Source organism: Phyllobates terribilis, unplaced genomic scaffold, assembly GCF_046119375.1.
Source record: "Phyllobates terribilis strain yellow unplaced genomic scaffold, ASM4611937v1 Scaffold_4__5_contigs__length_816908805, whole genome shotgun sequence".
Lineage (NCBI taxonomy): Eukaryota > Metazoa > Chordata > Amphibia > Anura > Dendrobatidae > Phyllobates > Phyllobates terribilis.
This window is the reverse complement of record NW_027362764.1, coordinates 22,586,724-22,614,094: the sequence shown is the minus strand read 5'-3', so window position 1 is coordinate 22,614,094 and position 27,371 is coordinate 22,586,724. Positions and strand designations below refer to the sequence as shown.

The window sequence follows — 27,371 nt, the reverse complement described above, 5'->3', positions numbered from 1 at the left end:
GATCACATGGTATGGTGTCCGTGCTGTGCACATGCTCCAGGCTCAGCTGTGCTGTCAGTGATCACATGGTATGGTGTCCGTGCTGTGCACATGATCCAGGCTCAGCTGTGCTGTCAGTGATCACATGGTATGGTGTCCGTGCTCTGCACATGCTCCAGGCTCAGCTGTGCTGTCAGTGATCACATGGTATGGTGTCCGTGCTCTGCACATGCTCCAGGCTCAGCTCTGCTGTCAGTGATCACATGGTATGGTGTCTGTGCTCTGCACATGCTCCAGGCTCAGCTGTGCTGTCAGTGATCACATGGTATGGTGTCCGTGCTCTGCTCATGCTCCAGGCTCAGCTGTGGTGTCAGTGATCACATGGTATGGTGTCTGTGCTCTGCACACGCTCCAGGCTCAGCTGTGCTGTCAGTGATCACATGGTATGGTGTCCGTGCTCTGCACACGCTCCAGGCTCAGCTCTGCTGTCAGTGATCACATGGTATGGTGTCTGTGCTCTGCACATGCTCCAGGCTCAGCTGTGCTGTCAGTGATCACATGGTATGGTGTCCGTGCTCTGCACATGCTCCAGGCTCAGCTGTGCTGTCAGTGATCACATGGTATGGTGTCCGTGCTCTGCACATGCTCCAGGCTCAGCTGTGCTGTCAGTGATCACATGGTATGGTGTCCGTGCTCTGCACATGCTCCAGGCTCAGCTGTGCTGTCAGTGATCACATGGTATGGTGTCCGTGCTCTGCACATGCTCCAGGCTCAGCTGTGCTGTCAGTGATCACATGGTATGGTGTCCGTGCTCTGCACATGCTCCAGGCTCAGCTCTGCTGTCAGTGATCACATGGTATGGTGTCCGTGCTCTGCACATGCTCCAGGCTCAGCTGTGCTGTCAGTGATCACATGGTATGGTGTTCGTGCTCTGCACATGCTCCAGGCTCAGTGTGCTGTCAGTGATCACATGGTATGGTGTCCGTGCTCTGCACATGCTCCAGGCTCAGCTGTGCTGTCAGTGATCACATGGTATGGTGTCCGTGCTCTGCACATGCTCCAGGCTCAGCTGTGCTGTCACTGATCACATGGTATGGTGTCCGTGCTCTGCACATGCTCCAGGCTCAGCTCTGCTGTCAGTGATCACATGGTATGGTGTCCGTGCTCTGCACATGCTCCAGGCTCAGCTGTGCTGTCAGTGATCACATGGTATGGTGTCCGTGCTCTGCACATGCTCCAGGCACAGCTGTCCTGTCAGTGATCACATGGTATGGTGTCCGTGCTCTGCACACGCTCCAGGCTCAGCTGTGCTGTCAGTGATCACATGGTATGGTGTCCGTGCTCTGCACATGCTCCAGGCACAGCTGTCCTGTCAGTGATCACATGGTATGGTGTCCGTGCTCTGCTCATGCTCCAGGCTCAGCTGTGCTGTCAGTGATAACATGGTATGGTGTCCGTGCTCTGCACATGTTCCAGGCACAGCTGTCCTGTCAGTGATCACATGGTATGGTGTCCGTGCTCTGCACATGCTCCAGGCTCAGCTGTGGTGTCAGTGATCACATGGTATGGTGTCCGTGCTCTGCACATGCTCCAGGCTCAGCTGTGCTGTTACTGATCACATGGTATGGTGTCCGTGCTCTGCACATGCTCCAGGCTCAGCTGTGCTGTCAGTGATCACATGGTATGGTGTCCGTGCTCTGCACACGCTCCAGGCTCAGCTGTGCTGTCAGTGATCACATGGTATGGTGTCCGTGCTCTGCTCATTCTCCAGGCTCAGCTGTGCTGTCAGTGATCACATGGTATGGTGTCCGTGCTCTGCTCATGCTCCAGGCTCAGCTGTGCTGTCACTGATCACATGGTATGGTATCTGTGCTCTGCACATGCTCCAGGCTCAGCTGTGCTGTCAGTGATAACATGGTATGGTGTCCGTGCTCTGCACATGCTCCAGGCTCAGCTGTGCTGTCAGTGATAACATGGTATGGTGTCCGTGCTCTGCACACGCTCCAGACTCAGCTGTGCTGTCAGTGATCACATGGTATGGTGTCCGTGCTCTGCACATGCTCCAGGCTCAGCTGTGCTGTCAGTGATCACATGGTATGGTGTCCGTGCTCTGCACATGCTCCAGGCACAGCTGTGCTGTCAGTGATCACATGGTATGGTGTCCGTGCTCTGCACATGCTCCAGGCACAGCTGTGCTGTCAGTGATCACATGGTATGGTGTCTGTGCTCTGTACACGCTCCAGACTCAGCTGTGCTGTCAGTGATCACATGGTATGGTGTCCGTGCTCTGCACATGCTCCAGGCACAGCTGTGCTGTCAGTGATCACATGGTATGGTGTCCGTGCTCTGCACATGCTCCAGGCTCAGCTCTGCTGTCAGTGATCACGTGGTATGGTGTCCGTGCTCTGCACATGCTCCAGGCTCAGCTGTGCTGTCAGTGATCACGTGGTATGGTGTCTGTGCTCTGCACATGCTCCAGGCTCAGCTGTGCTGTCAGTGATCACATGGTATGGTGTCCGTGCTCTGTACACGCTCCAGACTCAGCTGTGCTGTCAGTGATCACATGGTATGGTGTCTGTGCTCTGTACACGCTCCAGACTCAGCTGTGCTGTCAGTGATAACATGGTATGGTGTCCACGCTCTGCACATGCTCCAGGCTCAGCTCTGCTGTCACTGATCACATGGTATGGTGTCCGTGCTGTGCACATGCTCCAGGCTCAGCTGTGCTGTCAGTGATCACATGGTATGGTGTCCGTGCTGTGCACATGATCCAGGCTCAGCTGTGCTGTCAGTGATCACATGGTATGGTGTCCGTGCTCTGCACATGCTCCAGGCTCAGCTGTGCTGTCAGTGATCACATGGTATGGTGTCCGTGCTCTGCACATGCTCCAGGCTCAGCTGTGCTGTCAGTGATCACATGGTATGGTGTCCGTGCTCTGCACATGCTCCAGGCTCAGCTCTGCTGTCAGTGATCACATGGTATGGTGTCTGTGCTCTGCACATGCTCCAGGCTCAGCTCTGCTGTCAGTGATCACATGGTATGGTGTCTGTGCTCTGCACATGCTCCAGGCTCAGCTGTGCTGTCAGTGATCACATGGTATGGTGTCCGTGCTCTGCTCATGCTCCAGGCTCAGCTGTGGTGTCAGTGATCACATGGTATGGTGTCTGTGCTCTGCACACGCTCCAGGCTCAGCTGTGCTGTCAGTGATCACATGGTATGGTGTCCGTGCTCTGCACACGCTCCAGGCTCAGCTCTGCTGTCAGTGATCACATGGTATGGTGTCTGTGCTCTGCACATGCTCCAGGCTCAGCTGTGCTGTCAGTGATCACATGGTATGGTGTCCGTGCTCTGCACATGCTCCAGGCTCAGCTGTGCTGTCAGTGATCACATGGTATGGTGTCCGTGCTCTGCACATGCTCCAGGCTCAGCTGTGCTGTCAGTGATCACATGGTATGGTGTCCGTGCTCTGCACATGCTCCAGGCTCAGCTGTGCTGTCAGTGATCACATGGTATGGTGTCCGTGCTCTGCACATGCTCCAGGCTCAGCTGTGCTGTCAGTGATCACATGGTATGGTGTCCGTGCTCTGCACATGCTCCAGGCTCAGCTCTGCTGTCAGTGATCACATGGTATGGTGTCCGTGCTCTGCACATGCTCCAGGCTCAGCTGTGCTGTCAGTGATCACATGGTATGGTGTTCGTGCTCTGCACATGCTCCAGGCTCAGTGTGCTGTCAGTGATCACATGGTATGGTGTCCGTGCTCTGCACATGCTCCAGGCTCAGCTGTGCTGTCAGTGATCACATGGTATGGTGTCCGTGCTCTGCACATGCTCCAGGCTCAGCTGTGCTGTCACTGATCACATGGTATGGTGTCCGTGCTCTGCACATGCTCCAGGCTCAGCTCTGCTGTCAGTGATCACATGGTATGGTGTCCGTGCTCTGCACATGCTCCAGGCTCAGCTGTGCTGTCAGTGATCACATGGTATGGTGTCCGTGCTCTGCACATGCTCCAGGCACAGCTGTCCTGTCAGTGATCACATGGTATGGTGTCCGTGCTCTGCACACGCTCCAGGCTCAGCTGTGCTGTCAGTGATCACATGGTATGGTGTCCGTGCTCTGCACATGCTCCAGGCACAGCTGTCCTGTCAGTGATCACATGGTATGGTGTCCGTGCTCTGCTCATGCTCCAGGCTCAGCTGTGCTGTCAGTGATAACATGGTATGGTGTCCGTGCTCTGCACATGTTCCAGGCACAGCTGTCCTGTCAGTGATCACATGGTATGGTGTCCGTGCTCTGCACATGCTCCAGGCTCAGCTGTGGTGTCAGTGATCACATGGTATGGTGTCCGTGCTCTGCACATGCTCCAGGCTCAGCTGTGCTGTTACTGATCACATGGTATGGTGTCTGTGCTCTGCACATGCTCCAGGCTCAGCTGTGCTGTCACTGATCACATGGTATGGTGTCTGTGCTCTGCACATGCTCCAGGCTCAGCTGTGCTGTCAGTGATCACATGGTATGGTGTCCGTGCTCTGCACATGCTCCAGGCTCAGCTGTGCTGTCAGTGATCACATGGTATGGTGTCTGTGCTCTGCACATGCTCCAGGCTCAGCTGTGCTGTCACTGATCACATGGTATGGTGTCCGTGCTCTGCACATGCTCCAGGCTCAGCTGTGCTGTCAGTGATCACATGGTATGGTGTCCGTGCTCTGCACATGCTCCAGGCTCAGCTGTGGTGTCAGTGATCACATGGTATGGTGTCTGTGCTCTGCACATGCTCCAGGCTCAGCTGTGCTGTCAGTGATCACATGGTATGGTGTCTGTGCTCTGCACATGCTCCAGGCTCAGCTGTGCTGTCAGTGTTCACATGGTATGGTGTCCGTGCTCTGCACATGCTCCAGGCTCAGCTCTGCTGTCAGTGATCACATGGTATGGTGTCTGTGCTCTGCACATGCTCCAGGCTCAGCTGTGCTGTCAGTGATCACATGGTATGGTGTCTGTGCTCTGCACATGCTCCAGGCTCAGCTGTGCTGTCACTGATCACATGGTATGGTGTCCGTGCTCTGCACATGCTCCAGGCTCAGCTGTGCTGTCACTGATCACATGGTATGGTGTCCGTGCTCTGCACATGCTCCAGGCTCAGCTCTGCTGTCAGTGATCACATGGTATGGTGTCTGTGCTCTGCACATGCTCCAGGCTCAGCTGTGCTGTCACTGATCACATGGTATGGTGTCCGTGCTCTGCACATGCTCCAGGCTCAGCTGTGCTGTCAGTGATCACATGGTATGGTGTCCGTGCTCTGCACATGCTCCAGGCTCAGCTGTGCTGTCAGTGATCACATGGTATGGTGTCCGTGCTCTGCACATGTCACCACAGGCTCACGTCGCCACGTGCACAGTCGTACACGCAGGCACACGTCGCCACGTACACAGTCGTACACGCAGGCACACGTCGCCACGTACACAGTCGTACACGCAGGCACACGTCGCCACGTACACAGTCGTACACGCAGGCACACGTCGCCACGTACACAGTCGTACACGCAGGCACACGTCGCCACGTACACAGTCGTACATGCAGGCACACGTTGCCACGTACACAGTCGTACACACGTCGCCACGTACACAGTCGTACACGCAGGCACACGTTGCCACGTACACAGTCGTACACACAGGCACACGTCCCCACGTACACAGTCGTACACGCAGGCACACATCATCACGTACTGTACATGGACTCACACATGCACCAAAACGCAGTCATACACGTCTCTATATACACAGCACGACATGCATTGATGCACACAGACACAAGTCACCACCTACATGGACGCACACACAGGACTACACTGCAGTGGGGCTTGAGCCTGCGTGTAATCGCACAGGATGAGACGCAGTTCCTCTGTCTGCCGGCCGCACAGCTACGAGCCCCACCTGTCCCCTATTGCTGAGTTTCACCCTTTCCTCCTCCCAAACATTTAAGAAGCAGCCTGAGACCTTATCACAACCCTCCCTGATCGCCTGCAGCTCCTGACATTTCTGTATGAAGGTCCTTCCACATGGTGTCAGCCGGCAGCCTCCTCAGTGGTGCAGCACTGTCTACTTCCTGCTTTCAGGTGGAGCAGAGGTCACTAGAGGCATCACACTGCAGAGTCATGTGACAGCAGCTGCACCAATCAGAGAGCAGGAGGTACACTGCAGCCTCATGTGACAGCAGCTCCACCAATCAGAGAGCAGGAGGTACACTGCAGCCTCATGTGACAGTAGTGCCACCAATCAGAGAGCAGGAGGTACACTGCAGCCTCATGTGACAGCAGATCCACCAATCAGAGAGCAGGAGGTACACTGCAGCCTCATGTGACAGCAGATCCACCAATCAGAGAGCAGGAGGTACACTGCAGCCTCATGTGACTTCTGCTGCACCAATCAGTGTGCTGTTGATGGGTCAGAAAAGCGGGTACAGTGTGTCTGGCAAAGTAATGTGTGGCTGACCGGCCATAAACTGCAGCTGGAAGACCAGTCCAGGGGCATATGCCCCTCTGCCCCCGGCCAAGCCCGCCCTTGGACTTGACAGGGTTGTTAGCATTGCTGGGCATTAAGAGACGAGACGCCTGTGCAGGAACAGTATATGGGCCCCGTGCTGTCCAATATCTCTTCATAATGCCCAGTTCCACCTGCTCTGGAGATGAATGTGGCCCCAACCTCTGGGCCCCAGTACAGCTGTACCAATGACGTCTGCCCCCTGTTGGCAGGACCTCAGCATCATTCAGCAGGAGGCGCGGCCACAACGCAGGACGACTGCTCAGTTTTTAAATTGCAAATTTTTGCCGAGCAGTAATCTAGAAAGACGCAGAGTTATTCATGTGGCCCCGGAATACATTGAGGTGACCCTCTGATAGTTCTGCCTGGCTCCTAAGCCCTGTTATAGGGAAATCCGAGAAATATATTGGGATGAATTATACTTTCATTCTACAGATTATACTCCAAGCGTGCATCTGTGACAACCTCTGTGTGCACGTAGTCTGGTTGTCAGAGATCAGCGGTGGAGGATTTGGACCATTTGGGTTGTTACCCTTTTATAATACCCTTCCATGATGGCAGCTATAAGGGAGGAGCGGTGACGACGTCCGCCAAGAAAAGGTCTATAACAGAGCAGCATGCGGTAAAGAAATGGCCCCAGTAAGACACATAATGCCCCCGTCCATGATAGGTGGGATATTATATCTCTGTACCTGGACTGGACCCCAGGAGAAGAGGCCCGGGGAGGAGCACAGGACAGGGGAGGAGAAGAGCACAAGAGAAGTAAGGCGCCCAGGAGAGGAGATGAGCACAGGACAGGAGAGTAAAAGGAGCTCAGGGGAGGAGAAGAGAGGAGGAACCGAGGGAAGAAGAGGAGCCCAGGGGGAAGAGGAGAGCCCAGGAGAGAAGAGGAGAGCCCAGGAGAGAAGAGGAGAGCCCAGGAGAGAAGAGGAGAGCCCAGGAGAGAAGAGAAGAGCCCAGGAGAGAAGAGAAGAGCCCAGGAGAGAAGAGAAGAGCCCAGGAGAGAAGAGAAGAGCCCAGGAGAGAAGAGAAGAGCCCAGGAGAGAAGAGGAGCCCAGGAGAGGAGAGGAGCCCAGGAGAGGAGAGGAGCCCAGGAGAGGAGAGGAGCCCAGGAGAGAAGAGGAGCCCAGGAGAGGAGAGCCCAGGGGGAAGAGAAGAGCCCAGGAGAGAAGAGGAGCCCAGGGGGAAGAGGAGAGCCCAGGAGAGAAGAGAAGAGCCCAGGAGAGAAGAGTAGCCCAGGAGAGGAGAGCCCAGGGGGAAGAGAAGAGCCCAGGAGAGAAGAGGAGCCCAGGAGAGAAGAGAAGAGCCCAGGAGAGAAGAGAAGAGCCCAGGAGAGAAGAGAAGAGCCCAGGAGAGAAGAGAAGAGCCCAGGAGAGAAGAGGAGCCCAGGAGAGAAGAGGAGCCCAGGAGAGGAGAGCCCAGGGGGAAGAGGAGAACCCAGGAGAGAAGAGGAGCCCAGGGGGAAGAGGAGAGCCCAGGAGAGAAGAGGAGCCCAGGAGAGAAGAGGAGCCCAGGAGAGGAGAAGAGCTAGATAATAGAACAAAAGATAGATAATAGTAGATAGATGATAGATAGATAATAATGCCCTGTACATTGTGTGCCTGCACCCAGTATGATTTGCATTATCCTTCACTCATTGCTACTTTCTGCAAGGAAACACAAACTTCCCGCCTGAGTGACCCCCATCCACCACTAGAGCCTGGAAGCTACAACTGCTGCACTGTGCGATGGTCAATGATGTCATCACCAGGGGGCGGGGCTGACAATCCCTCACACATGTATACAGGCTGGTTGTCCGCAGTGATAGATGAGGAGCTGGTGCTGCAGTATAAGGGGTGTGGTCTCATCATTATATCAGTGATGTCATCACCTGGGGGCGGGGCTGACAACCCCTCACACATGTATACAGGCTGGTTGTCAGCAGTGATAGATGAGGAGCTGGTGCTGCAGTATAAGGGGTGTGGTCTCATCATTATATCAGTGATGTCATCACCAGGGGCGGGGCTGACAACCCCTCACACATGTATACAGGCTGGTTGTCAGCAGTGATAGATGAGGAGCTGGTGCTGCAGTATAAGGGGTGTGGTCTCATCATTATATCAGTGATGTCATCACCAGTGGGCGGGGCTGACAACCCCTCACACATGTATACAGGCTGGTTGTCAGCAGTGATAGATGAGGAGCTGGTGCTGCAGTATAAGGGGCGTGGTCTCATCATATCAGTGGTCATCACCAGGGGGCGGGGCTGACATCCCCTCACACATGTATACAGGCTGGTTGTCAGCAGTGATAGATGAGGAGCTGGTGCTGCAGTATAAGGGGTGTGGTCTCAGCATTAGATCAGTGATGTCATCACCAGGGGGCGGGGCTGACATCCCCTCACACATGTATACAGGCTGGTTGTCAGCAGTGATAGATGAGGAGCTGGTGCTGCAGTATAAGGGGTGTGGTCTCATCATTATATCAGTGATGTCATCACCAGGGGGCGGGGCTGACAACCCCTCACACATGTATACAGGCTGGTTGTCAGCAGTGATAGATGAGGAGCTGGTGCTGCAGTATAAGGGGTGTGATCTCATCATTATATCAGTGATGTCATCACCAGGGGGCGGGGCTGACAACCCCTCACACATGTATACAGGCTGGTTGTCAGCAGTGATAGATGAGGAGCTGGTGCTGCAGTATAAGGGGTGTGATCTCATCATTATATCAGTGATGTCATCACCAGGGGGCGGGGCTGACATCCCCTCACACATGTATACAGGCTGACTGTCAGCAGTGATAGATGAGGAGCTGGTGCTGCAGTATAAGGGGCGTGGTCTCATCATATCAGTGGTCATCACCAGGGGGCGGGGCTGACATCCCCTCACACATGTATACAGGCTGGTTGTCAGCAGTGATAGATGAGGAGCTGGTGCTGCAGTATAAGGGGTGTGGTCTCATCATTATATCAGTGATGTCATCACCAGGGGGCGGGGCTGACATCCCCTCACACATGTATACAGGCTGGTTGTCAGCAGTGATAGATGAGGAGCTGGTGCTGCAGTATAAGGGGCGTGGTCTCATCATATCAGTGATGTCATCACCAGGGGGCGGGGCTGACAACCCCTCACACATGTATACAGGCTGGTTGTCAGCAGTGATAGATGAGGAGCTGGTGCTGCAGTATAAGGGGTGTGGTCTCATCATTATATCAGTGATGTCATCACCAGGGGGCGGGGCTGACATACCCTCACACATGTATACAGGCTGGTTGTCAGCAGTGATAGATGAGGAGCTGGTGCTGCAGTATAAGGGGCGTGGTCTCATCATATCAGTGATGTCATCACCAGGAGGCGGGGCTGACAACCCCTCACACATGTATACAGGCTGGTTGTCAGCAGTGATAGATGAGGGACTGGTGCTGCAGTATAAGGGGTGTGGTCTCATCATTATATCAATGATGTCATCACCAGGGGGCGGGGCTGACAACCCCTCACACATGTATACAGGCTGGTTGTCAGCAGTGATAGATGAGGAGCTGGTGCTGCAGTATAAGGGGCGTGGTCTCATCATTATATCAGTGATGTCATCACCAGGGGGCGGGGCTGACAACCCCTCACACATGTATACAGGCTGGTTGTCAGCAGTGATAGATGAGGGACTGGTGCTGCAGTATAAGGGGTGTGGTCTCATCATTATATCAATGATGTCATCACCAGGGGGCGGGGCTGACAACCCCTCACACATGTATACAGGCTGGTTGTCAGCAGTGATAGATGAGGAGCTGGTGCTGCAGTATAAGGGGCGTGGTCTCATCATTATATCAGTGATGTCATCACCAGGGGTGGGGCTGACAACCTCTCACACATGTATACAGGCTGGTTGTCAGCAGTGATAGATGAGGAGCTGGTGCTGCAGTATAAGGGGTGTGGTCTCATCATTATATCAGTGATGTCATCAGGGGGCGGGGCTGACAACCCCTCACACAGGTATACAGGCTGGTTGTCAGTGTGACACCCCAGGGGTCTGGTTGCCACAGTAACGTAATGTTATGTCTGAGAGCAGGTGGGAGGTCCTTTAGTCAGGGATCCTGTGCATGCCACACCTCCTGCCCAGTCTTGGGAGGGGAAGAACTTCCCCTATATAAACCTGGGGCTGAGGCAGGGTGAGTGAGTAGAAGAAGAGAAGAAGTAGAGACAGCATAGGAAGAAACAGCAGTTACAAGGAGTCAGGGGCTGGCAGCTGCAGAGTTCGCCCTGACTAAGAAGACTTTTTACCGGACCCGGAGTCCGAGGCTGTGGGGACTAATTCCTGCCCAGCAGCAGAATCCGTCAGGCAGGGGATTTCAGGTCCTCTGGCCCAGAAGCCCGAAGGCACGGTCACACGCGTGGGACCAGCACCGCCATCGTGGAGCGGAAGCCATTAGAAGGCCCCGAGTCACCGGCCATACGGGTGAGCACCACACGGTACACTCAGGGACGTGGGCTACTTACATCAGCTCCTAGCAAGGTAGCCAGAAGAGTACAGTCAGTTTGGGAGGCCTACAACTACGCCTGGCCAGGGGAGATCCCATCTGCTCAAGGACTGACCAGGCCCCATCCGCTAGCAAGTACTCCGGGAGGGTCTTTTGTTGTTACCAGTAAAGACCCTGAACTACACCGTACCGTCTCTGAGTGGTTCCTGCTACCCCCATCATCCACGTCGGCTGCCCTGAGGCCATACCCCTCCCGTTGGGGGTTATACTATCACGCTGCACAATCCCACCATCGGCCTCAGCGGCCTGCCCTGCAGCAGCAGCCCCCTGGCTGCACTCAACGGGTGGCGTAGTCATCAACCATTTACTACTAATGGACTGCCGTCTAGTTTGACTCCCTGGGCACGGACCGGGTCACCGCCACGAGACTACAACCCTCCTCAGATCCGGCTCCGGGTAAGCTCCCGCATGCGCAGCGCAGCGCGACACAGGCCCAGGGGCGCGTCAACTTTGGCGTAGTCGGCAGGATTTCGTGCCCGCAACCACCGGGTACTGCGTGCCTGAAAAGCAAAGACTGTTCAAACTTACCAGTGGTGAAGATTCCCGCTATCCGTGGAGGTTTCCCGCCATCCGGCGCCATCTTCTACCTTCTTCCCGCCATCCGCGAAGTTTTCCCGCCATCCGGCGCCATCTTCGACCTTCTTCCCGCCATCCGTGGAGTTTTCCCGCCATTGGACGCCATCTTGAGGACGCCGCGCGGGAAGAAGAGGGGCGTGGACTCCGAAAGCGCGCGAGAACTGAAGCCCCGCCTCACGTCCGGACGTTGCGTAAGGTCCTGGAAGGAGCCCAGCAGACGCCGACGTCACAGGAGCGCGACGGAAGGTCCTCAACCCTGACGATCCACTGCGGAGCCGCGGCCTACGGAAGAGGATCATCGCAAGGTAGGCCACGGTCCACTAGGGGGGAGGAAGATGTCGGATACGGAGGAGAGCTTCACTGCCTCAACCCCCGCCAGCGCTACCGCTGCTGCAGTTATGCCCTTCACCATGCCCTATATCCCGGGAGCAGCTTGGCTACCCCAGTACTCAGGGGAGTCACATACCCTGCATGACTTTAGAGAAAAGCTGGATAGCCTCTTCCAGGTGTACCCCCTCACAGAAGAGCAAAAAGTGAGCATCCTGGTGGCCCAACTAACCGGGGCAGCCAAAAGAGAAGTAAAATCTTGGCCACCTGGGAGGAGGACTGTCGCAGAGATACTAACCCGGCTGAGGGACACCTTCGATACCCGCACCTCAGCCGAGATCAAGCTTAGATTCTACGGGTGCAAGCAGCGAGCGCATGAGAGTATAAGGGACTATGCACTAAACCTACAAGAGGCCCTGAGGGCCATAAAGCAGACCGACCCTGATGGGGTGGGAAACGAGGACAGGCTGTTGACTGAACAATTTATAGAGGGTTTATATTGCAATGCCCACCGAACCCAGTTGCGGGCAATGGCCTTACAGGATCCCCATCTGGACTTTGCACAGTTCAAGGATAGAGCTATCCGGGTGCTCCGAGAACCAGCACCGGGTGGCGTTGTGACCCACAGGCGCCCAGCTATCACTTACCACCAGGAGGCGGCGCCCTTGTCGACAGGGCCTGTGGGAGCTCATGCGCAGGCTTTGGACAATGACCCGGCTCCAGACCTACACCATCAGGTCCAAGAGCTAGTTAAGAGCGTTGCTGCGCTAACCCGAACTGTGCAGTCTTTACAGGTTTCCACCCCAGGGAAGATCCAGCTGGCATCCGGACCGGAGGACATCCCGTGGCGTCGACCAAGGAGGACCCCACCGGCCAGAGGAAGACCCAGTGACCGATACAGCGAGGACGGACGACCCATCTGCCGCCGCTGCAATCAACCCGGACATATGGAAAGGTACTGTTCTTTAAACGGGCACAATCTGGGGTAGAGGGCCAACCCCCAGGAAAAAGATCACCAGGCCCATCGAACTGGCGCGACAGATATGTGGGAGGACGTCCAGTCTTGCCTGTGGTACTGGATGGCATTCCCATGAGTGCCCTACTGGATACCGGGTCACAGGTCACCACCATCCCGTACGTGCTCTTCAAGCAGTACTGGAATGACTCGGATATTACCCGCTACCCTGACGACGACTTGAGTATCATCGCCAGCAATGGCCAGCCCGTGCCACAGATCGGATTTAAAGAGGTGACCCTCAAAATCGGTAGAGTCGAACTGGCCGCACAGGGACTGATCATTGTAGATATTGATAAACATGAGAGTCACCCAAAAATAACTCTAGGAACTAACGTAATTGAAAATTGTCTTGCAGAGGTGATTTTCCTTTTACAGCAGGTTGCCAAGAACGCCAGCTCCGGCGAGCAGCGGGTGCTCCAGAAAGAGATCCGGGCACTGATGCAACGGCAACAAGTGGAACTCTCCGGCGGTGAGATTGGTAGCGTAAGAATGTGTGACCCTTTTCCTATTGCCATGCCCCCAAAAAGTGAAATGATGATTTGGTGCCGGGCAGCTATTGGTCTGAGAGGTAGAGATTACCAGGCAATGGTAGAACCAGTTTACTCAGACAGTAGGCCCACCATTTTGACAGCACGGGGGGTGGTCAATGTACGCCATGGGAGGGTGCCCGTTCGCATAATAAATATCGGGGAGAGGGAAGTGTACCTGCCCCGGTATGCCACGCTAGCCAAATTATATACCACTAATCAAAATTCTATACAATCTGTGGAACCCTTGCCTCCATCTCACCCGGAGGAAGGTAACGGCTCTAAGAAAGACATGGAGGACTGGTGTCAGCAACTACATCTGGGTACTGACTCCACTCCCTCACATCAGAAACAAGGAGTCTATCGGGTGGTTCAAGAGTATGAGAGAGTGTTTAGTAAACACCCGTTAGACTTCGGGCGAGTCAAGGGGGTAGAACACCGCATCCCCACGGGAGATCATCCTCCCATAAAAGAGAGGTATCGACCCGTACCCCCTGCACATTACCAACACGCCAAGGGGATGCTTAGAGACATGAAGGAGGCTGGGGTAATCCGGGATAGCTGTAGCCCCTGGGCAGCCCCACTAGTTTTAGTCAAAAAGAAAGACAACACCATGAGGATGTGTGTAGATTACCGGAAAATCAACCGTATCACACACAAGGATGCGTACCCCTTACCAAGGATAGAGGAGTCATTGGCTGCTTTAAGATCTGCTAACTTCTTCTCTACCTTGGATCTCACTAGCGGGTACTGGCAGGTTCCTGTAGCAGAGGCGGACCGGGAGAAGACCGCATTCACCACCCCGATGGGACTTAGCGAGTTCACCTGCATGCCGTTCGGACTCTGCAACGCCCCAGGAACCTTCCAACGATTAATGGAGTGCTGTCTGGGCCACAGAAACTTCGAGACGGTCCTGTTGTACCTGGACGATGTCATCGTATACTCCAAAACTTATGAGGACCACCTGAAACACCTGGCGGAGGTGTTCGAAGCTCTGGCGAGTTACGGCCTAAAGGTGAAACCCTCCAAGTGTCACCTCCTGAAACCAAAGGTGCAATACCTGGGACACGTGGTGAGCGCTGACGGAGTGGCTCCCGACCCCGATAAGATCACCGCAATTAAGGGATGGCCAAGCCCCTCCAGCGTAAAAGAAGTGCGGCAGTTCCTAGGGTTGGTAGGCTACTACCGAAGGTTTATTCCCGGTTTCACCAAAAAGGCAGCACCTATGCAGGACCTCCTGATAGGCCAGTCCCGGAAGGCCAAGAATCAGAAGCCGCCCTTCAAATGGGAAAAGCTAGAAGAAGAGTCCTTCCGCCAGCTGAAGATGGCCCTCACGGGGGATGAAATCTTGGCGTACCCGGACTATAGCCAGCCCTTCATCCTCTACACCGACGCCAGTAACATCGGGCTAGGAGCCGTACTGTCCCAGATTCAGCAGGGGAGAGAACGAGTAATCTCCTATGCCAGCCGAAAACTGCGACCCACCGAAAGGAACCCCGAAAATTACAGCTCATTTAAGCTAGAGTTCCTGGCCGTGGTATGGGCAGTCACCGAGCGCTTTAGGCATTACCTCGCTTCTTCCCGGTTCACCGTATACACGGATAACAACCCGTTGACACACCTGGACACGGCAAGACTCGGTGCCCTGGAGCAGAGGTGGATGGCCCGTCTGTCCAACTACGAGTTCACAATCAAATACCGGGCAGGACGCTCCAATACTAACGCGGACGCCCTGTCCAGGATGCCCAACCTGCCGGACGAAGGAGAAGATCCGGAGGGACTGGAAGAAGTTGAACTCCCTGCGTTCCACCGTCATGGGACTATCCAGTATTCCCACCGGGTAAGGGGTAAGCAGGCTGCTACGTTGAACCCCTTACCCCACTACAACTGGGCGGAAACGCAAGACAGCGACCCTGCCGTCCGACTGGTGAAGGAGATGCTGACTCGGCCGGAGGCTCGCCTTGAACCAGACGCTCCGGAGGAAGCCAAACAACTATGGGCGGAGAAGAGTCGACTATTCCTTTACAAGGGGAAGTTGTGCCGCAGAATGGTCAACTCCCGGACGCATGAACTACTCTGGCAAGTAGTGGTGCCCCGAAGAGACGCAGCCATGGTGATGGAGGCATACCACGACGGAGCTGGACACTTCGGGTGGAAAAAGCTGGAGTTCCTGCTGCGCGAGCGGTTCCACTGGGTAGGCATGAGGGGAACCATCGAGAAGTGGTGCAGAGACTGTGGCCCGTGCAATCTGAGAAGGAAGGACCGGGCCAGCCAGAAGACTCCCCTGCAGTCCATCGTCACCCGGCAACCGTTGGAACTGGTAGCCTTGGATCATGTAAAACTGACCCCAAGCAGAAGTGGCTACGTCTACGCGTTAACCATCGTGGATCATTACTCCCGGTTCTTGGTTGTCGTCCCCGTCAAGGACTTAACGGCTCAAACAGCAGCTAGGGCCTTCCAGCAGCACTTCTGCCGTCCACACGGGTACCCGGACCAAGTGCTGACGGACCAGGGACCTGCCTTTGAAGCGGAGGTCTTCCAGGAATTCTGCAATCTGTATGGCTGCCGGAAGATAAGGACGACACCCTACCATCCGCAAACTAATGGACTTTGTGAAAAAATGAACCAGGTGGTAATGGATCTTCTAAAAACATTGCCCCTGGAAGAACGCAGTCTGTGGCCTGAGAAGTTGCCCGATCTGGTGGACCTATACAACCACATCCCGGTAGGTTCCACCAACTGTACCCCGGCTTACCTAATGAGGGCGAGACCTGGTAAGTTACCTGTTGACCTGGAAATGGGAGTCCTGACACCTGAGGACACTTCACCAGAAACAGACTGGGACACAGAGAGGCAGCAGCAGTACCGGAGAGTACAGGAGAGCGTGGAGCGAAGTCTCTGTCAGGCTAGGGAAAGACAAGAGAAGACTTACAACCAGTATGCTCCCGCTGTTCCCCTGGTACCCGGAGAGCAGGTCTTGAAGAGGAAAAGACGGCTCCACAAGTTGGATGACCAGTGGGAGAAGGACCCGTACACCGTACTGCCCTCAAGCCACGAGAACCCGAAGGTCTGTACCATCAGTAAAGACGGAGGGGAAACCACAGCCATTGTATCCCGGGACCACCTGAAGAAGTGTCCCGAACAACTGAGGAACCCTGAAGAGGAACAAGAAGACCATCGACCCGTGGGAGAAAGGGAAGATATGGTTAGTACCGTGCTCGGGGACTTCCCTCGGTCTTGGACTCAAGTCAATGGTGCAGTTGTGGTACCCGTACTCACCTTCCTCCAACCATCATCCCAAGAACCTACGGAGCAACGGGTAGAGCTGGAAGAACAGCCGGTCCAGGAGGCAGAAGACTCCACACAAGTAGAACAGGAGAATCAACCCTCTGCTTATAGTGAGCCTGCCGTACCCCTAGTGAGACAAAGAGCCGGTAGACAGCTGCCCAGTTTACCCTTGACAGCTCCTACACCCTGTAGTTCAGGGCCAGACAGTCAGCTCCGTAGGTCCACTAGGGCCACTAGAGGCCAGTTACCCGCACGTTGGAGGATCTAAATGTTTAAGCTATTTTATAATGTTTACCTGTCTATAGTTGCTTGTGTGTAATTTTGTATTTCTAGTTGTTTTTAGGAATCCTTGGTGGATTTACCGGGAATCCTTGTATATAGTTGGAGCGTAACCCAGGATGGACTAAAGACTGTCAAGGACTCGGGGTAGAACAGACCCCTACCTGGTTACGTCTCCCTGTGTTGGTGAAATGGACACCTTGCTTTCTTCAGAGACTGCACCCGGTTGCGGACACGCCGTAACCATCTTTATGTGTTTTCTTATTGTATTATTAATGTTTTGCCTTGTTATGTTTTCTAAATGTGTTTAGTCCCGGAGTACTAAATTTTACTAGGGGGGAATGTGACACCCCAGGGGTCTGGTTGCCACAGTAACGTAATGTTATGTCTGAGAGCAGGTGGGAGGTCCTTTAGTCAGGGATCCTGTGCATGCCACACCTCCTGCCCAGTCTTGGGAGGGGAAGAACTTCCCCTATATAAACCTGGGGCTGAGGCAGGGTGAGTGAGTAGAAGAAGAGAAGAAGTAGAGACAGCATAGGAAGAAACAGCAGTTACAAGGAGTCAGGGGCTGGCAGCTGCAGAGTTCGCCCTGACTAAGAAGACTTTTTACCGGACCCGGAGTCCGAGGCTGTGGGGACTAATTCCTGCCCAGCAGCAGAATCCGTCAGGCAGGGGATTTCAGGTCCTCTGGCCCAGAAGCCCGAAGGCACGGTCACACGCGTGGGACCAGCACCGCCATCGTGGAGCGGAAGCCATTAGAAGGCCCCGAGTCACCGGCCATACGGGTGAGCACCACACGGTACACTCAGGGACGTGGGCTACTTACATCAGCTCCTAGCAAGGTAGCCAGAAGAGTACAGTCAGTTTGGGAGGCCTACAACTACGCCTGGCCAGGGGAGATCCCATCTGCTCAAGGACTGACCAGGCCCCATCCGCTAGCAAGTACTCCGGGAGGGTCTTTTGTTGTTACCAGTAAAGACCCTGAACTACACCGTACCGTCTCTGAGTGGTTCCTGCTACCCCCATCATCCACGTCGGCTGCCCTGAGGCCATACCCCTCCCGTTGGGGGTTATACTATCACGCTGCACAATCCCACCATCGGCCTCAGCGGCCTGCCCTGCAGCAGCAGCCCCCTGGCTGCACTCAACGGGTGGCGTAGTCATCAACCATTTACTACTAATGGACTGCCGTCTAGTTTGACTCCCTGGGCACGGACCGGGTCACCGCCACGAGACTACAACCCTCCTCAGATCCGGCTCCGGGTAAGCTCCCGCATGCGCAGCGCAGCGCGACACAGGCCCAGGGGCGCGTCATCAGCAGTGATAGATGAGGAGCTGGTGCTGCACTATAAGGGATGTGGTTCATGTCTTGCCCCCTGAGCTCACACTCCAGTGTTCGGGACTTTCTGCGGGATGTATGATATGGCGTCTGATGGCCAGAGCTCGTGTTCGGGGGATTTGGTTGCCCATTCTCCCTCCCTCTGTACAATATTTCATTGGGGCTCATATTCCCCATCACAGATCTTGGAAACCCCCGGCCCCCCGGCCCCACCTCTGGTCTGTGCCCTGCTGCGAGTTTTATTCCATGCGGTAACATAATCCAGTGCTGGGCCCGGACACTAAACTTAGCCGCCGCTCACGTTTCCTGCCGCTCTTCCTGCGGATCACTTTATATAAGATTCATCTGTGACAGATCCCCCAGGATGTCCCATTGTATCTGCTGACCTGTGACATTCCCTGGACCTTCTGCCGGAGTCATCCCCTTGTGTGGAGTCTTCTGACCACTAGGGATGTTGCTTCTCACCCAGGTGTCGACAGAAACCTCCTTTGTTACACAGCATCTGATCCTTTCTCCTCTTCCAGTGTCAGTTGTCACTGCTCTACTGTTATTCATGAATAAGGAGGCTCAGGATGAGCAGTAGTGCAGAGCAGTGCTGCTGCAGAACGCGGAGCTTCTTTGACTTCATATCGATGGACTTCGTCTTTTGTAGAAGCCCCTCTGGTGTAATCTGTGCGCTGGCTCCCTGTATAAGATTATTAGTTATTCAGTCTAGGGAAAGGGGGACAAGCGCTGGCCCTCGTGGCCCCATGTGAGTGCGGTGGAAGCAGCAGTTCTCATTTACATATGGTAATGAACGGTCAGGGATTGGTCAGTTATGTCTAGATAATCTATGAATAATTTATATACTGATCAATTATAGATTCTAAGCGTCTACATCCATTATAGGGGTGATGATGCCCCCACTCCACCCAATCGAGACAGCAGTTGTCCCCACTCCACCCGGTCTAGGCAGCAGTTGTCCCCACTATATCCGGTCTAGGCAGTAGTTGTCCCCACTCCACCCGGTCTAGGCAGTAGTTGTCCCCACTCCACCCGGTCTAGGCAGTAGTTGTCCCCACTCCACCCGGTCTAGGCAGTAGTTGTCCCCACTCCACCCGGTCTAGGCAGTAGTTGTCCCCACTCCACCCGGTCTAGGCAGTAGTTGTCCCCACTCCACCCGGTCTAGGCAGTAGTTGTCCCCACTCCACCCGGTCTAGGCAGTAGTTGCCCCCACTCCACCCGGTCTAGGCAGTAGTTGCCCCCACTCCACCCGGTCTAGGCAGTAGTTGTCCCCACTCCACCCGGTGTAGGCAGTAGTTGCCCCCACTCCACCCGGTCTAGGCAGTAGTTGCCCCCACTCCACCCGGTCTAGGCAGTAGTTGTCCCCACTCCACCCGGTCTAGGCAGTAGTTGTCCCCACTCCACCCGGTCTAGGCAGTAGTTGTCCCCACTCCACCCGGTCTAGGCAGTAGTTGTCCCCACTCCACCCGGTCTAGGCAGTAGTTGTCCCCACTCCACCCGGTCTAGGCAGTAGTTGTCCCCACTCCACCCGGTCTAGGCAGTAGTTGTCCCCACTCCACCCGGTCTAGGCAGTAGTTGCCCCCACTCCACCCGGTCTAGGCAGTAGTTGCCCCCACTCCACCCGGTCTAGGCAGTAGTTGTCCCCACTCCACCCGGTCTAGGCAGTAGTTGTCCCCACTCCACCCGGTCTAGGCAGTAGTTGCCCCCACTCCACCCGGTCTAGGCAGTAGTTGTCCCCACTCCACCCGGTCTAGGCAGTAGTTGTCCCCACTCCACCCGGTCTAGGCAGTAGTTGTCCCCACTCCACCCGGTGTAGGCAGTAGTTGCCCCCACTCCACCCGGTCTAGGCAGTAGTTGTCCCCACTCCACCCGGTCTAGGCAGTAGTTGTCCCCACTCCACCCGGTCTAGGCAGTAGTTGTCCCCACTCCACCCGGTCTAGGCAGTAGTTGTCCCCACTCCACCCGGTCTAGGCAGTAGTTGTCCCCACTCCACCCGGTCTAGGCAGTAGTTGCCCCCACTCCACCCGGTCTAGGCAGTAGTTGCCCCCACTCCACCCGGTCTAGGCAGTAGTTGCCCCCACTCCACCCGGTCTAGGCAGTAGTTGTCCCCACTCCACCCGGTCTAGGCAGTAGTTGCCCCCACTCCACCCGGTCTAGGCAGTAGTTGCCCCCACTCCACCCGGTCTAGGCAGTAGTTGTCCCCACTCCACCCGGTCTAGGCAGCAGTTGTCCCCATTACATCCAGCCTAGGCAGCAGTTCTAAATATTAAATCCAATTTAGGGCATAGGTATCCCCATTACATCCAGTCTTCATAGGACCAGAAAAAAGAGCAGATGGATGGAAAACAAGCAGGTCAGAAGGTGTATATAGATGTTTGGCTGCCATGATGCACCTAGCATCAGGACATGATTTGAACAGTCAATCTGTGCTGACTGACTCCCTTTAATTCCAATCTAGAGATGTAGTTCTCGCCATTACAGCCGGTTTAGGGTGTAGTTCTCGCCATTACAGCCGGTTTAGGGTGTAGTTCTCGCCATTACAGCCGGTTTAGGGTGTAGTTCTCGCCATTCCAGCCGGTTTAGGGTGTAGTTCTCGCCATTACAGCCGGTTTAGGGTGTAGTTCTCGCCATTCCAGCCGGTTTAGGGTGTAGTTCTCGCCATTCCAGCCGGTTTAGGGTGTAGTTCTCGCCATTCCAGCCGGTTTAGGGTGTAGTTCTCGCCATTACAGCCGGTTTAGGGTGTAGTTCTCGCCATTACAGCCGGTTTCGGGTGTAGTTTTCCCTATTACAGTTGGTTTTGAATGTAGTTCTTCCCATTACTTCCAGTGTGGAGGGGCATGTCTCCCTTTCACATCCAGTGTATAGTGCTCTAAATTTTTATTAGCAATTTGTGCACCCACAAGACATATGGTCACAGTTAAAGGGCACCCCCCTGACCATATTTTACATGCCCCCTAGAAATCCAGCCCCTAAGCCCCTACGCATCTACCCAAGATTGTCTTCAGAGGGGCGGAAAATTGGGCAGAGTCAGCACCCACCTCGGTCCGTGGAAGAAACGCCGCGCTATGGACGATACAGCCGACCGTGAGTAATCTGATTATATTCTGGAGCTTTTCTAACACTAGCTGAAAAAAATTAAGAATTTATGGCTGAGTAAAAAAAAAGAAAACTGAAAGGAAAAAAAAAATTACAATACGGCCCATAATGTAAATGAAATAAAAATTATATACAGTCTGGAATTATCTTGTATGTACAGATGGCACCTGTATGTGATATGATGGTGATTATTACATTGGATGTATAGATGGCGCCTGTATGTGAGATGTTGGTGATTATTACATTGGATGTATAGATGGCGCCTGTATGTGATATGATGGTGATTATTACATTGGATGTATAGATGGCGCCTGTATGTGAGATGTTGGTGATTATTACATTGGATGTATAGATGGTGCCTGTATGTGATATGATGGTGATTATTACATAGGATTTACCGATGGCGCCTGTATGTGATATGTTGGTGATTATTACATAGGATGTACAGATGGCGCCTTTATGTGATATGTTGGTGATTATTACATTGGATGTATAGATGGCGCCTGTATGTGATATGATGGTGATTATTACATAGGATGTACAGATGGTGCCTGTATGTGATATGATGGTGATTATTACATAGGATGTATTGATGGCGCCTGTATGTGATATGATGGTGATTATTACATAGGATTTACCGATGGCGCCTGTATGTGATATGTTGGTGATTATTACATAGGATGTACAGATGGCGCCTGTATGTGATATGTTGGTGATTATTGCATAGGATGTATTGATGGCGCCTGTATGTGATATGTTGGTGATTATTACATAGGATGTACAGATGGCGCCTGTATGTGATATGTTGGTGATTATTACATAGGATGTATAGATGACGCCTGTATGTGATATGTTGGTGATTATTACATAGGATGTATAGATGGCGCCTGTATGTGATATATTGGTGATTATTACATAGGATGTATAGATGGCGCCTGTATGTGATATGTTAGTGATTATTACATAGAATGTATAGATGGAGCCTGTATGTGATATGTTGGTGATTATTACATAGGATGTATTGATGGCGCCTGTATGTGATATGATGGTGATTATTACATAGGATTTACCGATGGCGCCTGTATGTGATATGTTGGTGATTATTACATAGGATGTACAGATGGCGCCTGTATGTGATATGTTGGTGATTATTACATAGGATGTATAGATGGAGCCTGTATGTGATATGTTGGTGATTATTACATAGGATGTATAGATGGCGCCTGTATGTGATATGTTGGTGATTATTACATAGGATGTATAGATGACGCCTGTATGTGATATGTTGGTGATTATTACATAGGATGTATAGATGGCGCCTGTATGTGATATATTGGTGATTATTACATAGGATGTATAGATGGCGCCTGTATGTGATATGTTGGTGATTATTACATAGGATGTATAGATGGAGCCTGTATGTGATATGTTGGTGATTATTACATAGGATGTACAGATGGTGCCTGTATGTGATATGTTGGTGATTATTACATAGGATGTATAGATGGCGCCTGTATGTGATATGTTGGTGATTATTACATAGGATGTATAGATGGCACCTGTATGTGATATGATGGTGATTATTACATAGGATGTATAGATGGCGCCTGTATGTGATATGTTGGTGATTATTACATAGGATGTATAGATGGCGCCTGTATGTGATATATTGGTGATTATTACATTGGCTGTACAGATGGCGCCTGTATGTGATATGATGGTGATTATTACATAGGATGTATAGATGGCGCCTGTATGTGATATGTTGGTGATTATTACATAGCATGTATAGATGGTGCCTGTATGTGATATGTTGATTATTACATAGGATGTATAGATGGCGCCTGTATGTAATATAATGGTGACTACTACATAGGATGTACAGATGGCTCCTACATCTGATATGTAATAATCACCAACATATCACATTTTTACATATGATGTATTGATGGCGCCTGTATGTGATATGTTGGTGATTATTACATAGGATGTATAGATGGCGCCTGTATGAGATATGTTGGTGATTATTACATAGGATGTATAGATGGCGCCTGTATGAGATATGTTGGTGATTATTACATAGGATGTATAGATGGAGCCTGTATGTGATATGATGGTGATTATTACATAGGATGTATAGATGAAGCCTGTATGTGATATGATGGTGATTATTACATAGGATGTATAGATGGAGCCTGTATGTGATATGATGGTGATTATTAAATAAGATGTATAGATGGCGCCTGTATGTGATATGTTGGATAATATTTCATAGGATGTATAGATGGCGCCTGTATGTGATATGTTGGTTAATATTACATAGGATGTATAGATGAAGCCTGTATGTGATATGTTGGTGATTATTAAATAAGATGTATAGATGGCGCCTGTATGTGATATGTTGGTGATTATTACATAGGATGTATAGATGGAGCCTGTATGTGATATGATGGTGATTATTAAATAAGATGTATAGATGGCGCCTGTATGTGATATGTTGGTTAATATTACATAGGATGTATAGATGGCGCCTGTATTTGATATTTTGGTGATTATTACATAGGATGTATAGATGGCACCTTTATGTGATATGTTGGTGATTATTACACAGGATGTATAGCTGGCGCCTGTATGCAACATATTGATGATTATTACATAGGATGTATAGATGAAGCCTGTATGTGATATGTTGGTGATTATTACATAGGATGTATAGATGGAGCCTGTATGTGATATGATGGTGATTATTACATAGGATGTACAGATGGCGCCTATATCTGATATGTTGGTGATTATTACGTAGGATGTATAGATAGAGCCTGTATGTGATATGTTGGTGATTATTACGTAGGATGTATAGATGGTGCCTGTATGTGATATGTTGATTATTACATAGGATGTATAGATGGCGCCTGTATGTAATATAATGGTGACTACTACATAGGATGTACAGATGGCTCCTACATCTGATATGATGGTGATTATTACATAGGATTTACCGATGGCGCCTGTATGTGATATGTTGGTGATAATTACATAGGATGTATAGATGAAGCCTGTATGTGATATGTTGGTGATTATTACATAGGATGTATACATGGACCCTGTATGTGATATGATGGTGATTATTAAATAAGATGTATAGATGGCGCCTGTATGTGATATGTTGGTGATTATTACATAGGATGTATAGATGGAGCCTGTATGTGATATGATGGTGATTATTACATAGGATGTATAGATGGCGCCTATATCTGATATGTTGGTGATTATTACATAGGATGTTTAGATGATGCCTGTATGTGATATGTTGGTGATTATTACATAGGATGTACAGATGGCGCCTGTATGTGATATGTTGGTGATTATTACATAAGATGTATAGATGGCGCCTGTATGTGATATGTTTGTGATTATTACATAGGATGTATAGATGGCGCCTGTATGTGATATGATGGTGATTATTACATAGGATGTATAGATGGCGCCTGTATGTGATATGAAGGTGATTATTACATAAGATGTATCGATGGCGCCTGTATGTGATATGTTTGTGATTATTACATAGGATGTATAGATGGCGCCTGTATGTGATATGATGGTGATTATTACATAAGATTTACCGATGGCGCCTGTATGTGATATGTTGGTGATTATTACATAGGATGTATAGATGGTGCCTGTATGTGATATGATGGTGATTATTACATAGGATGTACAGATGGCACCTGTATGTGATATGTTGGTGATTATTACATAGGATGTATAGATGGTGCCTGTATGTGATATGATGGTGATTATTACATAGGATTTACCGATGGCGCCTGTATGTGATATGTTGGTGATTATTACATAGGATGTATAGATGGCACCTGTATGTGATATGTTGGTGATTATTACATTGGATGTATAGATGGCGCCTGTATGTGATATTATGGAGATTATTACATATGATGTATAGATGGCGCCTGTATGTGATATGTTGGTGACTATTACATAGGATGTATAGATGGAGCCTGTATGTGATATGTTGGTGATTATTACATAGGATGTATAGATGGCGCCTGTATGTGATATGTTGGTGATTATTACATAGGATGTATAGATGTAGCCTGTATGTGATATGTTGGTGATTATTACATAGGATGTATAGATGGCGCCTGTATATGCTATGTTGGTGATTATTACATAAGATGTACAGATGGTGCCTGTATGTGATATATTGATGATTATTACATTGGATGTATAGATGGCGCCTGTATGTGATATGTTGGTGATTATTACATAGGATGTATAGATGGCGCCTGGATGTGATATGTTGGTGATTATTACATAGGATGTATAGATGGCGCCTGTATGTGACATGATGGTGATTATTACATAGGATGTATAGATGGCGCCTCTATGTGATATGATGGTGATTATTACATAGGATGTATAGATGGCGCCTGTATGTGATATGAAGGTGATTACTACATAGGATGTGTAGATGGCGCCTGTATGTGATATGTTGGTGATTATTACATAGGATGTATAGATGGCGCCTGTGTGTGATATGTTGGTGATTATTACATAGGATGTATAGATGGCGCCTCTATCTGATATGTTGGTGATTATTACATTGGATGTATAGATGGCGCCTGTATGTGATATGTTGATTATTACATAGGATTTACCGATGGCGCCTGTATGTGATATGTTGGTGATTATTACATATGATGTATAGATGGCGCCTATATGTGATATGATGGTGATTATTACATAGGATGTATAGATGGCGCCTGTATGTGATATGAAGGTGATTATTACATAGGATGTATAGATGGCACCTGTATGTGATATGATGGTGATTATTACATTGGATGTATAGATGGCGCCTGTTTGTGATATGTTGGTGATTATTACATAGGATGTACAGATGGCGCCTATATGTGATATGTTGGTGATTATTACATAGGATGTATAGATGGCGCCTGTATGTGATATGATGCTGATTATTACATAGGATTTACCGATGGCGCCTGTATGTGATATGTTGGTGATTATTACATAGGATGTATAGATGGTGCCTGTATGTGATATGATGGTGATTATTACATAGGATGTACAGATGGCACCTGTATGTGATATGTTGGTGATTATTACATAGGATGTATAGATGGTGCCTGTATGTGATATGATGGTGATTATTACATAGGATTTACCGATGGCGCCTGTATGTGATATGTTGGTGATTATTACATAGGATGTATAGATGGCGCCTGTATGTGATATGATGGTGATTATTACATAGGATTTACCGATGGCGCCTGTATGTGATATGTTGGTGATTATTACATAGGATGTATAGATGGCGCCTGTATGTGATATGAAGGTGATTATTACATAGGATGTACAGATGGCACCTGTATGTGATATGATGGTGATTATTACATAGGATGTATAGATGGCACCTGTATGTGATATGATGGTGATTATTACATAGGATGTATAGATGGCGCCTGCATATGATATTATGGTGATTATTACATATGATGTATAGATGGCACCTGTATATGATATGTTGGTGATTATTGCATAAGATGTACAGATGGTGCCTGTATGTGATATATTGATGATTATTACATTGGATGTATAGATAGCGCCTGTATGTGATCAGTTGGTGATTATTACATAGGATGTACAGATGGCGCCTATATGTGATATGTTGGTGATTATTACATAGGATGTATAGATGGCGCCTCTATCTGATATGTTGGTGATTATAACATTGGATGTATAGATGGCGCCTGTATGTGATCAGTTGGTGATTATTACATAGGATGTATAGATGGTGCCTGTATGTGATATGATGGTGATTATTACATAGGATGTACAGATGGCACCTG

General features: G+C 50.9%; 1 protein-coding gene across 3 annotated transcripts in view; it reads left to right on the top strand.

The window, feature by feature from the left end:
• WNT9A (Wnt family member 9A) overlaps window positions 1–27,371 on the top strand; it is a 178,905-nt gene that overhangs the window by 22,657 nt on the left and 128,877 nt on the right. For 2 of the 3 annotated variants that reach the window (XM_073677175.1, XM_073677176.1), the window contains exon 2: window positions 21,346–21,471. The exons of the other annotated variant lie outside the window; for it this stretch is intronic. In XM_073677175.1, coding sequence (XP_073533276.1) covers window positions 21,346–21,471 — 126 coding nt within the window. The remainder of the gene's footprint in view (window positions 1–21,345; window positions 21,472–27,371) is intronic. 3 annotated transcript variants of the gene reach the window in all.